Source organism: Colletotrichum fioriniae (genome assembly GCF_027942845.1).
Source record: "Colletotrichum fioriniae strain IMI 355084 chromosome Unknown scaffold_5, whole genome shotgun sequence".
Lineage (NCBI taxonomy): Eukaryota > Fungi > Ascomycota > Sordariomycetes > Glomerellales > Glomerellaceae > Colletotrichum > Colletotrichum fioriniae.
Genome location: NW_027076841.1, coordinates 293,508 through 307,705, shown reverse-complemented (window position 1 = coordinate 307,705; position 14,198 = coordinate 293,508). Strand labels below are relative to the sequence as shown.

The 14,198-nt window shown below is 53.3% G+C and overlaps 3 protein-coding genes across 3 annotated transcripts; 1 reads left to right on the top strand and 2 right to left on the bottom strand.

The window, feature by feature from the left end:
* Positions 1-677: 677 nt before the first annotated feature.
* N0V96_004829 (uncharacterized protein) lies at positions 678-6,341 on the bottom strand (the record flags this gene model as incomplete). The annotated part of the gene is made up of 3 exons (XM_065757238.1): positions 678-3,805; positions 4,338-5,031; positions 5,730-6,341. The coding sequence occupies 3 exons, from the start codon at positions 6,339-6,341 to the stop codon at positions 678-680; spliced, it is 4,434 nt and encodes a 1,477-aa protein (XP_065614007.1).
* A 1,807-nt stretch (positions 6,342-8,148) lies between these two features.
* On the top strand, positions 8,149-8,569 carry N0V96_004828 (uncharacterized protein; the record flags this gene model as incomplete). Its single annotated transcript, XM_065757237.1, has 2 exons — positions 8,149-8,310; positions 8,456-8,569. The coding sequence occupies 2 exons, from the start codon at positions 8,149-8,151 to the stop codon at positions 8,567-8,569; spliced, it is 276 nt and encodes a 91-aa protein (XP_065614006.1).
* Positions 8,570-11,756: 3,187 nt separating this feature from the next.
* N0V96_004827 (uncharacterized protein) lies at positions 11,757-12,428 on the bottom strand (the record flags this gene model as incomplete). The annotated part of the gene is made up of 2 exons (XM_053194870.1): positions 11,757-11,912; positions 11,970-12,428. 2 exons carry the CDS (start codon positions 12,426-12,428, stop codon positions 11,757-11,759), a joined length of 615 nt encoding a protein of 204 aa, XP_053047750.1.
* Between the last annotated feature and the right edge of the window lie 1,770 nt (positions 12,429-14,198).

Genomic DNA, 14,198 nt, shown 5'->3' with positions numbered 1-14,198 from the left:
ACGAAGAGGTAGCCCAGAGAAAGAGAAGAAGAAGGAGGAGCAGAGGAATGCAATGGTGCGGTGAACAATCCACCCGCGCGGGTAACTACGCTAGCAGCAAATAGCAAGGTACATCCCTTACAGCGATGCCAAGGCTTGGTTGGTAGTATCTCAGTAACTGCTGGTAATCTTATCCCCCCGTTTCCCTCCTCCCGGCCCCACCGTCCGCTTTCTCGACATCAATTTGACTTCACTCGCCTGCCCACCACTACCGACGTCAACCTAGACGACACACACTTCCGCATTTGTCATTGGCAGATTCCAACGTTCACTCAAGGCCGCCTTCATCAACATACTTCGCTGCCCTGGTCAACGGGGAAACACATGAATCAGCTGGCCGCGCGGATGCAGAGACAGAGACAGAGACTACGCCACTTCACCTATCGACTCCAACTCCAGAAACAGGATCTCAACATTGGAACAAGGAACTAACACCACGCGGCGATAGCAGCAAAGTCTTTGTAGATTGCAAATCGATGGTCATAAACAAACAAGCACCCGGTATGCACTCTCATTTGCTACTTTCTGGGGCCAAACCGACATCCAAACCGCTTTGCAGATCATCCTCCTCTTGCAGAACTCTCTCTAGTAAAAGCATACGCAATCTCTTTACCGGATGCCTCCGCTGTCGCGCGAACCTACACTGGCGACGATACCTGGAACGTCTCTCCAAATCGCTGAAGCACCTCGGACGCCTCCTGCGTCAACTCTATCTCCGCCGGCCTTGAACCGTCTGACTCCATAAAGTTATGGAACATGAGTCCACCGTCAGTCTGGTGCTTTGGACATAGGCGAGGTTTAAATTTGCAGTCGCAAGCGGGAGCGTCGTCAGCATTCTCATTCAGCTGTACTTCCAGACTGTTCTGCAAGGAAGTCCACGGCTTCTTGATCTCTCCTGCGTCTTCAGAAGCCGCCGCTTGCTCGAACAACTCCCTAGCGACCTTGCGCCTCTCTGAGGCATTAGCATCGAGCCCTTCGATCTTCCCGAGCTCAAGATTGGCGTATGATCTAAGGAGATTGATGGACCGCCAAACCTCTGCTGTTTGGGCTTCTGTCTGCCAAGCACCCAAGTTGCTATTCCACTCGTGGAGCACTTCAAGCAAGTTGAATGCTCTCTGCAAGCTGTGCGGATCCCTCTGTTCGAGTGCTGCTATGATTTCCTTCCTCCTTCTCACGAAATCTGCCAGCCTCCAGAAATTGGGCACATCAGCGTTGATGCCCTCCTTTGCTTTGGTGTCGGGCCATAGGACACTCTGTATGATATCTGGCAGAGTCTTCCTCGTTTGTTGGTCTCCAAATATGCGATATGATTCTGACCGTGCCTTGCCAAGCGCAGACATCAGCTCTGTCCGCAGCTGATAACCTCTGTCAGTTCGTTGAGCATCAGAGCCGGCGTCATCCATAGCCCTGGGAACAGTCATGTACGACGTCCACTTCAACGCTTCGCTCTTAGCTTGAAGCTTAATCTGAAGCTCTTGGGTTTGTCGTGCAAGTTCTGCTAGCTCGTTCTGGCTCTCTTCCTTGGCCGTCTCCAAAGCCGCGAGCTTATTTGTGGTCTTTTGACGTTGCTCCTCCAGAGCGTTATTCTGGGCTTCGAGATTGCGAAGTTCTGTCTCTTGCGTCTCCCGTTCCTTGTTGAGTTCTCTGAGTCTGTCCGATACGGTCTGTTCCGTATTTGAATCCCGCTCTTGGGCCTCGGCCTGCATATCTTCGAGCTTGCTCTGGAAAGTGCGAACCTGTTCTCTGAGGCGATCGCTCTCCTCCTTCATGCATGACTCTACCCTGCGTGCTAGCTCAAGCTTCTCTGTCGCCTGCTGTTCTAGAGTACGCTTGGTTCGTTCTGACAACTCTTGTACTTGTCTTTGCAGGGACTTGATCAAGCGGGTTTGTTTTTCATTCTCTGGGGCCTCGTTTTCGCTGGAGCTAGATTGACCGCCTGTCTTGGCAAAGGGTTTCTCGAGGTAGAGTGTCATCTGCGATTTGAGCTCGAGGATGGCATCAGCCAGGCGCTTGACAGACCTAACCGTCGTTCTCGTTTCCGCCAGCATCTTTTCCGTCGAATCGCCAGCTTGCCCCAGCTGAAGGGACCTGTTCAACAAGCCGACCTGGTCGGATACTCGCTTGCCATGCATCTCCACCAGGCCCACGATGCACTGCAGAGACTCGGGCACCTCTGGACGATCCAGGAGCTTCTTGTAGTTGTGAATGGCTTCCATCGCTTCTCTGATCTTGCGCTCACTCACGGCTTCCAGCGCACTCTCGAGCTTCAGTTTCTCATCCAATCTGTACTTGAGTATGCGGCAATAGTCCTTGATTTCCGCAAGCCTGGCGCTGATCTCCCGTTCCAGCGTGGGACACCGTAGGCACTCTGGCCTTGCCGCTGCCAAATCAACGTTTTCCCAGGTTTTGGTAAAGGGATTTGTGAAGACGGGGCTTGGCTCAGAAGGCACCGTCGTGTCCATGAACTCTACGACCTGGCTGCCTCTAGGACTCAAGACGAATCTGACACCATCACGGGGAGGCGGGGTTTCTTGCTGTGAGGTGGTTTCGAATGCCGGCGCCTCTGATGGGATGCTCGCCACGGGCACGCTGAGTCTCATTTCGTTGGGAGCTGAACGCAGCGGATGATTTTCGAGTCTACCAGGAGGCGGCGGCGGCGGCTGGAAACCTGGCGCGAGCGTAGTAGATTCGCGAGCGTGTTGCGTGGTGAAGTCCAGGCTGCTAGCATACCTCTGGCGCACCTCCAACCGCTGCGTCGCGATTTTGGTAAAGGCCATGACGGCAGACCTACGATCGTCATTGTCACGCTTGACCTGGTCGTCGAGGATCCTGAGAGAATCGACCAGGTCCTTGTTGTCGATCTGGAACATCCGTTGCACCTGGTCCCCTTGGTGCCTGGCCCCAACATACTCGTTCACTTCCCTGCTGTTCTTCGCCATGTCTCTGAGGACGCCGCTCAGCTGCTCGAGATCTTGTTGTAGGATCTCTTCGCTATCGTTGATCCTGTTCTCCATGGTCTCCTCAGTCATGCGGTGATCGAAGGCGAGCGCGCGCGCCGTCTCGAGGAACGCCTCCCAACGCCTGGCGTCCCTCGAGCACCCACTCATCACCACCACACCCGGGATATGACCCCAGTGATCGCCGTTGCGCGTGAGTGTCTGCCCGATGAACCTGTGCTGCCTCCTCACAGACCCGTCCAGCTGCTCCCAGGCCCTCTGCATTCTCTCCGCCGCGCACTTCACCTCCACCTCGTCGAGCTTCTCCATCACGGCATCCATGTCCTGCCTGTATGTCAGCCGCAGCCGAGCCTCCTCCTGCGCAGATGTGTACATGAGCCGGCAGAGCTGGTGAATGATGCGGTTCACAAACGGGACCTTGACCCACGTCCGCCCTTGCATCCACTCCAGCAGCGCGGAAATCATGCCGTCGTTGGACGTTTCGAGGTCAAAGAGGGCGTAGTAGTCGTCCGAGGACATGCTCTCCCCCGTCGCCTTTTCAAACTCTTCCTTGCGGAGCCGGGCCGCCACGTCGCGGGTGTAGCGCGGGTACCGGAGACGGCTCGAGAGCATCGTCTGGAACTCGGGGGGCATCGTCGCGAAGGTGTCGTTCCAGACTTGGATGATCATTCTGCGCTCCTCCTCGCCACCAGGGAGGGGTTGTGAGCGGATGAAGATGTGTGTGCGATTTGGGGCGCCCGGGGGCGGCACCTTGATGCGGCGGAGGGTGAAGCCCGGACCGGAGCGGTCTTGCTCGTTGTTGTATGCGCCTAGACTGGCGGGGAGCGGACGGCGGCGTTGGGGGTTATGAAGGGGGGTGGGGCTGGACTACGGTGTCTGTCGATGAGGACCGGGAGCCATGCTGCCGTTGGCTCTGGATGGGAGTGGAGGGCGAGACCGGCTCGTTGGATCTCATGAAGCCCGGTATGTCACCGGGTCTAGTTGGCGTAGGCGTATGAATGATCGGTGAGATAGGCGACACGTCTCGGTCTCGGACATGGCTCCTCCCAGGAGACGCGACTGGTTGGGAGGATTCTGGCCGACAGCGTCTTGGAGCTGGGAATTCTATGGGATCCTCAGGATACGGCGGTCTTTCGTCCATCACTTTTTGAGTGCCGTTGCGTTCTCTTTCTCTCTTGGCCCTCTCACGCGCTGCCACTTCCCCCCTGGGCGTCAAAGCTCTCGCAGATGCAGGTGAGGTGATTTCTGGGCTGGCCGACCTCGACGCCAAGGACTCCCCTTTCTGCAAGACTGCCGACGGATGGTGGTTATCATCGCCTTCACCATTGTCCTTATCATGACCAGTGGGGTCGTAACTCGAGCCAGGCTCTAGCGGAAGAGAACTTCGAGGAGAGGGTTTGCTTGCTTTTCCGAGTACGGCACTCATCGACTGCGAGTCCAAGGCTTCTTCGATCGATAAAGAGTACAAGGGGCGATTGGAGACTGCTCGGAGTCCGGCTTCAGGACCGAGATCCTGTCGAAGGCGAGCAGGATCAGCAGCGGTAGCGTCTGTTTTCTCGCTAACCTTACGACTCGGACTAGATTCATCGTCTCGAGAGCCCTCATCCACAGATTCCGACTTATTCTTGGGTGGTCGTGAGGCTGTTGGTGTTGGCGTCGACGGCTGGAACTGTGTACGAGAGGCGGACGACGCGAGGTCGAGGGGGCTGACAATATCTGAATCGGGAACGATTGCAGCTAGTGATGTATTGCGTGTCTGAGGGACCCCATCATTTGAGATATCAGGGGGCTTCTGTTGCGCGGGTGATACGATATCGTCGTCGAGTGCGGAGAGCAGGGAACTGAGGGCACTTGAACCAAGTTGAGGTTTGATATCTGCCTCACTAGAAGGCTTCATTCTTCCGGGCCCGGCATTCTGCTCGTCTGATGACTCCCGCCTCTCTTTAGGAGATGGAGTCTGGCTCTGAGCTGGCGATGAGGTCGTCGTGTGCTTTGAATTCGACTCCGGCGAGGCTTCGTCAGGGACTGTAGATGCCTGTGCTGACACTTGCGAAGTTTTCCCTACAACGTCAGCAGATGTATCTTCAGCCGATGTAGTAAATGTTGAGGAGAGGGATGTTGTTGCATCGTTCTCACTGTTTTCTGCATCCCTGGTCATCGTCGATGTTGGTTTCTCTTTCTCCGACATTATGCTCAGTTGTCCCTCGATGTCGGTCAGAAATAGACAGTTTATCGAAGTCACATTCGAGAACACGAGCAGAACCTAGTTCGAACGGAAGATGAGCATCAGATACTCTCAGCCCATTTAGTTGTAAGGGCTCTCTTAATTTTATCAACCTTCGGCCCCACTCGATAGAGTTGAATATTCCCGCACCTTCTGGTGGCTCCATGGTGGCATCATTTGTATGCTTGATGTAAGATATTACGAGGATGATACAAGGGAGACGCAGTACATAAAGACTTTGGAGTCCATGCTTGCTTTGGAATAGAACATGCCACGACGTTTATAATGCCATCAAAGAACTCGATGCTTCGGTTTCACAGGCAACCAACAAAGGGAAGACTAGGCAAACAACTTATTGTTAGAGCTTTTTGATGGATCACATGAGTACGCTTAGTACCAACATTCTACCATCTTGATTGAGACTCTTGCTATTGTACTCATAAGTACGACCATTACCCGGCCCCTTGCACTCAAAACGTCGGCGATCTGCAGACAGATCTACCACGTACACTCCTCAGGTCAGGCAGACTTTCCCGGCTACCGACAACTTCTCCGCTGCCGTTCAAAATAAGATAGAGCCCACTGTGACTCTCTTCGGATTGCGTCTCATCATCGTCGTCAATGTCGTCATTAGTATCATCGTCATCATCATAATCGTAAAAAGCCTTGAGAACCATGTCCTCGTCCCTAAATCGAACCATCTTTAACCCATCCTTGCCTTTGCCTTCAATCTCCAGAGCGCGCCTCATGTTCTGACGCCTCACATCTTCAAACTCAATCATCGTCAGACAATCCCTCGTCAAACCCCTGATATTCGTTCCCGTGAATCCGACCCCCCTCACGCTAGCAGCCCGGACGTAGGCGGCGTGGGCCTCGCGCCAGCGGCCCCAGGCACTTAGGACATGGCCGCGGTACAAGTACGCGCGGGGCTCCAGATCGAAGCGGTGCAAGTGCGCCGCTATCGCGAGGGCCTGGTCTGCGGCGTTGAGAGCCTGGTGAAGCTTCAGGATGGACAGAGGTGTTTGCAGCAGGGCATAGGTGCGGAGGAGGAGGGAGTTGACGGTTTGAGCGGCGGAGTCGGCGGCAGGGGCGATGCTGTCTGATTGAGACGAAGTACTCATTAGGAAGGAGGCTTTGCTTTCTATTGTTTGGCTTGTACGTAGGCTGATGGGATATTCTTTGCTTGTTGTCCTGACGAAAACGGCGATTTGCTAGTTTGGTGTGCCCCGGGCAGTGCGGGCGGGTGCTCTTCTCCCTTTGCCTGCTCTTCTTTTTGGACTTTACTGTGGTCGGAGCTTATTTTGGAATACCCAAACTCCGAGCTTTGGATTGAAGCATTCGTTTAACTTTGTTCCAAAGAAGGAGGAAGAAGTATTGACGTGCAGTGTTGAGAGCTCCGTAGGCAGAGCTGAGGGTGTTGCAAGGGATGAGATTGACGTAGGGCCTTTGGCTCGGGGTAAGCTGAAAGTGAATAAAGAAAGAATATTCCCCAGTCCTTACCTCCAAAATCCGTGGCAAGTACCCAGATACTCTGAGCGACTCTTCGGGTTTAGGTGATGAAGTAAATCGTTCGATTTGAAATTCTCAAAGTCCCTTGGCCCCCCTCTCTCCGCGAGCCGGCGGAACAAGTGACGCAGGGTATGGAATTGGGCCAAGGCTGCTGCTCGATTTTGTTGGTATGGATCAGCGAATGCCGCGTTCGTCAAAGGCGTCGTATGCCAAGACCAACCGAGAAGAAGATCGAATCTTAAGAACAATGAGGGAAGTATTGAGCAAATTGCCTAGCATCTGAGTGCCGGACTCTTTTGGATCGTAGACAGGCTTCCCTGCTTACTTATGTGCCCCGGGGTTCCATTGAAGAAAGAACTGCTGTTCCTGTCAAGTTTGTTGATGAGAGGGCGGGCTTGTTCGGTGGCATGCTAAATTGAATCAATCGTAAATGTCTTTGAAGGGAGGGCCTGGACGCGGCGATGGCGAGGAATGCATGTGTCGTTTTGGGCATGAGTAAGCACAGCCCGATCGATATGTGGGCAGTGAACGTTCAACGCGCTGCAAAGCTGAAGACTATTTCCTCGATGGGAATTGCTCGGTTGTAGCCGAGGGGAAATGCTTGACTTCTTTGAGGCTACTAATAAGGTTTGGATCTGGACGCTTTCGTCACGTCAAGTCAAGCTCGGGGTCCAGGCCAAGCTTTCGAGAAGCATCATCCATAGTCATCGCTGAAGAAACACAACCGTTACACAGGTGTTCTGGAACTCGTCTTCTTGATGAGAAAGGAAATCGAAGGAAAGCAGAAAGAAAGAAAGTATCCGGGAACGGAATGCGAACATAGCTGGCACGTCTCATTCTTGTGCGATGGGATCTGCGTGATGACAACGACGGAGCTGGAAGCTCCTCTGATGGTAGAATGGTAGGATGTCAGTTCTTGCTCATAATACCATCATCGAAGAGAAGGGACCGATCAGGGATTGGGCATCTATGACTGCCGTAACTACGAGCTGCCAGCTTCAGCTCAAGCCACTGTTCATAGATCGTTCAGCACGTCTTGAGCCATCCATCAAGGCCACCCCGGGCCCTTCCGGCCGAAGAAGTAGTTTCTGAGACCGGTATTTGAGGCTTAAACTCTAGATATAGCGGCAATGAGCGATTCCGGCGACTGTTCTGGCTCACTAACGCATCTACCTCAGCCTGATATTCGCCTCCAGAGGCTTCTCATTCTCGGTAGACTCCAGTGCCTGACTACATAGGCACTCAAGGCGTCGGAAAATGCAGAAATTGTTCGCGACGGGGCTTGGCACGTGTCTTGGGCGTCAAGTGCCTTCTCGTACGTAGATGTTTCCGTAGCCCACGTGTCTGGCATAGGCTCAACGCTGGCGAATGTGGTCCATGACTCCATTATAACCATCGGCCGCCTCGGATAATCGGCACATGATCTTGGTCTCTTCCATGAATGGTAAGAATCTCGAAGCTTTCGAAGCACTCAAATCCAACGACATTGTTTTTGAAATGGTCGAAGTCGGACAATCCTTGCGGTACCACCCCAACTCGGGTGGACACCATGTTTTCGATCTGAACCTAGCTCTGATTATTGTTTCGACATTGTTGGTCTCTCTCCGTCTGCTCACACGGAAGATTATAGTAAAAGCTCTAGGCTGGGATGATTTTCTTGCAATAGTAGCTTGGGTAGGTCAAGCCGCTTTCCCGTGTAAGTTGCGTGGACTAACACGGGAACCAGGCCTTGTGTGTCACGCTCTCGGCCCTTGAGATGGACACGACCAACTATGGCACCGGAGCTCAGATCGAAGATGTTCCCCGACCGACGCTGCTTCAGTTCTTCAAGGTCAGCTGACTCGCATCCTGAAAGTCGTTCACAGAGCTGACGTACTGCGAGTAGAGGCTTTCCATCATGGAGTTGGTCTACTTCCTCGCTTCTGGCGCAGTACGCTTGTCCATATTGGCGTTTCTTCCACGCCTAAGCAAGAACAGTATGATCTTCCCAGTCCTCGACAAGACAATGTGCTAATATTTTTCGCCAGAGATGTATACCTGGAGCATTTATGCCCTCAATGCTATCGTGATCATAGTCAGTCTGTCGGGATTCTTTTTCGTCTTGACGGAATGCTCGCAGATACCGTAAGATGGGCCCCTCCCGAGATGCAGCGATGGCTAGCTGACTTAGTGGCTCAGTGATGTCTTCAATTATTCCAGCACATGGCGGCAATGTAGAGACAAACGCGAAGAGCGATCGATGATGCTGGGCCATGCCATTATCTGCATCTTCGTTGATTGTATGCTGGTCATTCTGCCACTATGCGTCGTGACGAATTACGTCAAAATGGGCGTCAAGGCCATACAAATTCTGCTCGTTTTTTCTCTGGGAATTTTTGCTGTCGTCACTGGGATTGTTCGGTTTTCCATTATCGTCACGACGGACTTTGGCGTAAACACGTAAGTACTCCTTGTGGCGAATGAGGAGCGGCTCAGACTAGCACCTTCAGCATACTGACACAGTCTAGGACCTACAAGATGCTCACTGTAGCTGCATGGACCGACGCTGAGCTTCATGTTGGTCTCTGGGTCGGTTGTTTCCCAGCGCTGCAGCCTCTACTCCGGCATGTGACTTTGATGCTCGGAATGCGCAGCCAGTTGGACAGCACAGGTGCTGCAAGCAAACGAAACACGATGACGTCCACGGCGACTTCTAACAGGAAAAGCGTTTTAGACAGATGGTCACGGAGTACTGGATACGTACGCAGTGAGAGCGCCGGAAGTCAGCCGCTGGAAAGCAGCGCTGGACAAGTCGAGGCTGTAGGCGGCCAGCCGGGTGATGTCGAGATGGTGGATCTCGAGAAGGGGGGAAGGCGCTGGTAAAGTTGGCAAGCAGCCAAATACTTCAACACCAGGAAAGTGGACGAGAGTTCACAAGCAGTAGAGCATAAGGCAGAGAATAGTGGTAGAATTCAAGGTGTCTAAGTTCATAGAAATAAGAGCGTGAATGAAGATTTCGGGAAGTTATTGGCAAGAACGTTGAACAATTGGATGGATGCTTGAGGAAAGAGATACAGTGCTGGCCTAAGTATAGGCACTGTTACACACTAAGGAACGTACCTTAGGCACGGACCAATCCTTCTTCAACACGCACTTTCTATGCAACAACAACTTTGGCTCCTTTCTAAAACGGAGCACTGCGAAACCCAGGATTTGCCTCGACAGAAAGCGACAACGTCACGCCATCTAGACTCTGTACAATATACACATATCTTGCACTCAGTCATCCTCATACGCAATTCGACATTGGGTTTCATAGAGATCGAGTTATCAAGACCAGTCTGGCTCGTGCAAGCCCAAGATCCCTGAGAGCTCGTCCATGACATTGGGTCTCATCCTATCACCCAACGGCGCCACTTCACGGTTTCCGCCTCTAGGTGTCGCCTCTTATTTCTCATACCCACTAGTCGTCACAGGAGAAAGCATCAATATGGCCTCACTTTCAGGATTTGGATACCCTGCAAGATTCGCACCCGGCAATATTGGACCACTTTGGACTTCCCTCTTCTACGGAGTTCCAGTAAGCAACATTGTCATCCATCTCGCCTGGCTGGCCGCGCTCCATCCCATTTTCTCTTCGCTTCCGATAGACCGCAGGCGTCTTTCAGCATTTCTTCGCAAATACTTTATGCTCAGCTCAAGTAACCCTCGACTCCTCACCTTCTTTACCTCGGCCTTCAGCCACATTCAGCCTTTACACCTCTTCGTCAACATGTCAACATACAAGACTTATGTCGAGTCGTTCTATTTGCTCAGCATATCGCCGCTACGATTTATTGTACTATCCATCGGGAGTGCAATCACCGCTTGCCTTTGCCATATTTTCAATGCCAGGAGAGGAAGGGGAGCAAAGAACAACGCCGAGAGGACGGCTGTTGGAGCAAGCGGAGCCTTGACTGGTCTCGGCACAGCTCTGGCGTTAATGTTTCCCACGATGAAGGTCCGCCTTTCCGGAACAAATCAAGTTCTGCCCTTACGCATTGTCGTCTTGGGAATGTTTGCCGTGGACGCCTACTGCCTAAGCACCGAGCGAGATACAGGAGTGGGACATGCCGGACACCTCGGAGGCGCAGCTTTTGGCTTGGCATACTTCTTCTGGAGGAAAGCTACGGGTGCTTTTACTTTGTGACCTCAAGCAATCTACATCTCGAAATGCAGAGGCTATGGGTAAATATAAATATCGAGATCAACTCTAGCCGCCCAAGGTATATACATGAGAATGGTATCCAGGTAACAAAAAAGACAAAAGGCCGCAGCAATCTCCGCCATCGAAAATGTCAAACGCCACGCTACCGCATGAAAGAGGATATACCATTGTACGAATCAAGAGCCATTCTTCTTTACCAACTTCACACTACCACAGCTCTTCACTATTCACCATTGGCTTTGCATTGGGCTTGGTGTTACTATAGCGATTGGAATTTGTCGGCTGCTGTTGAGTGCCCTGGAAGGTTGGGCTCATTTTGTGTTGTGAGCCGATGGGACTCAACTTATGTGTCGAAGCAATGGGGCTTGGGTAGGTGATCGATCTATTGCCGGGGCTACCGGCAACCTTGCTTGCCATCGTTGACTCTCTCAAGGGAACTGGACCAACTCCGACGGGCGACATCTTCTTATCTGGGAATCGTGTGGCAGTAAATCCCGGCTGACGGGGTCCTTTGTGGTCGTCCCAAGGTGCGGTAGGCGACTGCAGAGGCGATGGAGCACCGCGGCGCGACCTCAAAGATAAAGACCGATATCGCGGCGATGTCAGACCCCACGCCCGACCGAAAGATGCGCCAGGATGATATACGCATAAGACCGAGGCGACGAGGAATGGCAGAGCACCACCGATGACCAGAGACGCGGCTTCCGACCGTTGTAGAGGGCTGTCGAGTCCGTCCCAGAACTCAACAAGACGATAAATGGTGTGTCCCACTAAGACGACAGCAACTGCTGGTATCACTGGGAAGAGATTGTCAAACTATGTTTTTTCTACAGCCATGGGTCTACTTACTCTTGACAAAGTTCTTGAAACGCGGTGCTTGATACACGGCGATATGCTTTGGGTCAGGAAGCTTCTGGGTGAACCAAAGGAACAGTCCGACGAAGAGCAGCAACGCCAAAACCTGGACGCCTAAGCCCGCAAGAAGAATCGATGGTGTCTGTTGGGGCTTATTAGAGATGGGAGCTGTTGGATCGCAGAACCACGAAATCCTTACCTGCACACCGCCGAGTCCAAAGACAGCCGAGACGGTCCCGGCAATTTCCAGTGCAATGACGAGAGCAAGAGCGAAGATGAGAAACAAGACGGCGACTCTTGGCCGGGTGAAGCCAATTCCGAGACCGTAAAGGGCGATGACATGGGGAAGGATCTGACATATAGCCGCTGCGATGAGAGTAGGGCCCAAGATGGCGCCGATGAGCCACAGGGAGAATGAGGTCCCGCTGGCGATATTATTTCGGAGCCTCAATCTTCCAGCGAAGCCCAAGATCTCAAGAAGAAGACCAGTAGCCAGAGTCGACGCGAATAGGGGCGTCTTGAAGCGAAAGCCTTGGTACAAGGCCAGAGGCACAAGCAGCGCAAAGGCTACCAGAAAGATGGCACTACCAATTACCGAAGGCGAGTAGGAGGTAAAGCCCCCCGGATAGGGGCACGAGTCTCCGCAGTCGCCTGTCATTGTGCTCACGTTCCACTTGACAGGCGACAGTGAACGTTGCGTCGCTTGACCATCGGGTGGCTGGACATGCCGAGAGAAGGAGCGGGAAAGGAAGAAGCGCGCCGGGCATTGGGGATATATACACGCGGCAGAAGCCAGGTGTGTAAAGGGTTAAGCATTCCAGCAAACTGGTCTGCATAATCGCGACGGTTGGGATATGGATGATTGCGGACAGCAGAGGCCGTGGACAATGAAGACGAGCGGCCCGACGGAGATGGAGGTAAGGTACACGCAGGACCAGGCCAGGGTCGATCCAAACGGGCACACCACCAGCTTCCGCGGTTTCATCCGTTATGGATACATCCACTACGGAAGAGACGTTGTACCAACAAGAACTTTCTTCAGTCGACCTTCAACCGGGCAACTTGACGTACACTTCTATTCGGTGACTGACAACACAGCGATGACGGTACCTTTAAGACGAATCGCATCTTGACTGATGAATAACATCAAGCAGTGCTGAGTGGCTTTTTCCAAGATGCCCAACTGCCGTGAAGGAAGAAGAAGGCACTGACGCCTCCCAACGAGCCAGCGAGGCAGGCAAGCAAACAAACACCAGGTGTGGGTGTGGACAGCGGGCGTGAGAGGGCGAAGCCGTCCCAGCGGAACGGTTCGACGGTGCAACAGTCGAAAGTTTGCAGATCCGGGCCCTCTTCAGCATGAGCTCAGGACCAATCAAGCAGGCAAGGTTGGCGGTTGCGGCCTGTTTACCCACGGGCGGCGCAGATGAGGAGGTTACATTGGACGGTCATTCAGTGAGGCCATGTTGGTCTTCGATGGCCGGTGAGCAGGGGGGCGTCGTCCAATGGCGAAAGCAGCCGTTGCTCTCATCTGCCCTACAGCATGGCTACGGGAGGGTGTCGAACAGATTGGTTCACAACCAGTCCTTTGAACTTTGAGCTGCTACGCCGCATTGCACTTTAGGCCTGGGGACACGTTGGGGGCTGGGGGCAGGTAATCAAGACGTGGCCCCAGAAGCGGGGGAAACAGTCAACGATGGGATATCATTCGTGAAAGGGCAAACGCACTCGAGGGGCCAGACAAGTTTCGGAATCGAAGCCTGACTTACGGTTTTCCTGTCTCGTACGTGTTGGTTCCGAGGCCGACCAATGGGTAGGTAGCATCGATGATGGAGGTGCAGTGAGGGAAGAGAGGGTGAACATGAACATGGAGGAAATTGAGAGGCCACTGGCAGATCGCCACGAGCCGATGAATCATGGCCGATGTACCCGAGATTTGTTTCTCCTGCCATGGGCTGCCATGGCAGGTGCAGTGCAACAAACTGTGTGCGCACGCCCGCACCGCACAGCAGGCAACTGCAGGCTGCATGATGCGGCCGCCCTCACACGTAGACACCCTCGAAGATGGCGGCGGAAGACGACAGCAAGGAGATGAACCAACGGCCGGTGGGCGTTGGTTTTGGCAGTTGGGGTGACGGGGAATTCGGGACGGGAAAGTCTGAACTCTGATCAAGAACAAGGACCGGGACCGGCACCCGAAGGCGGAACAGGATTGGCAAACTTTAGGGCAGCATCTGGCAATCTGCAGTGCTGCAGGCCTGCGAAGCTAAGCAAAAAGACCAACACCAACACCAACAACATTATCCGTGGACCATCCCAACCCCCGGTCGACAAGGGCACAGATCGCACAGAGGATAGAGACAAGGGTGAAGGAGGAGGAAGTGGAAGAAAGAAGCTCTGACCAAGCGGTGGATTGTGCGGGAGACATCCG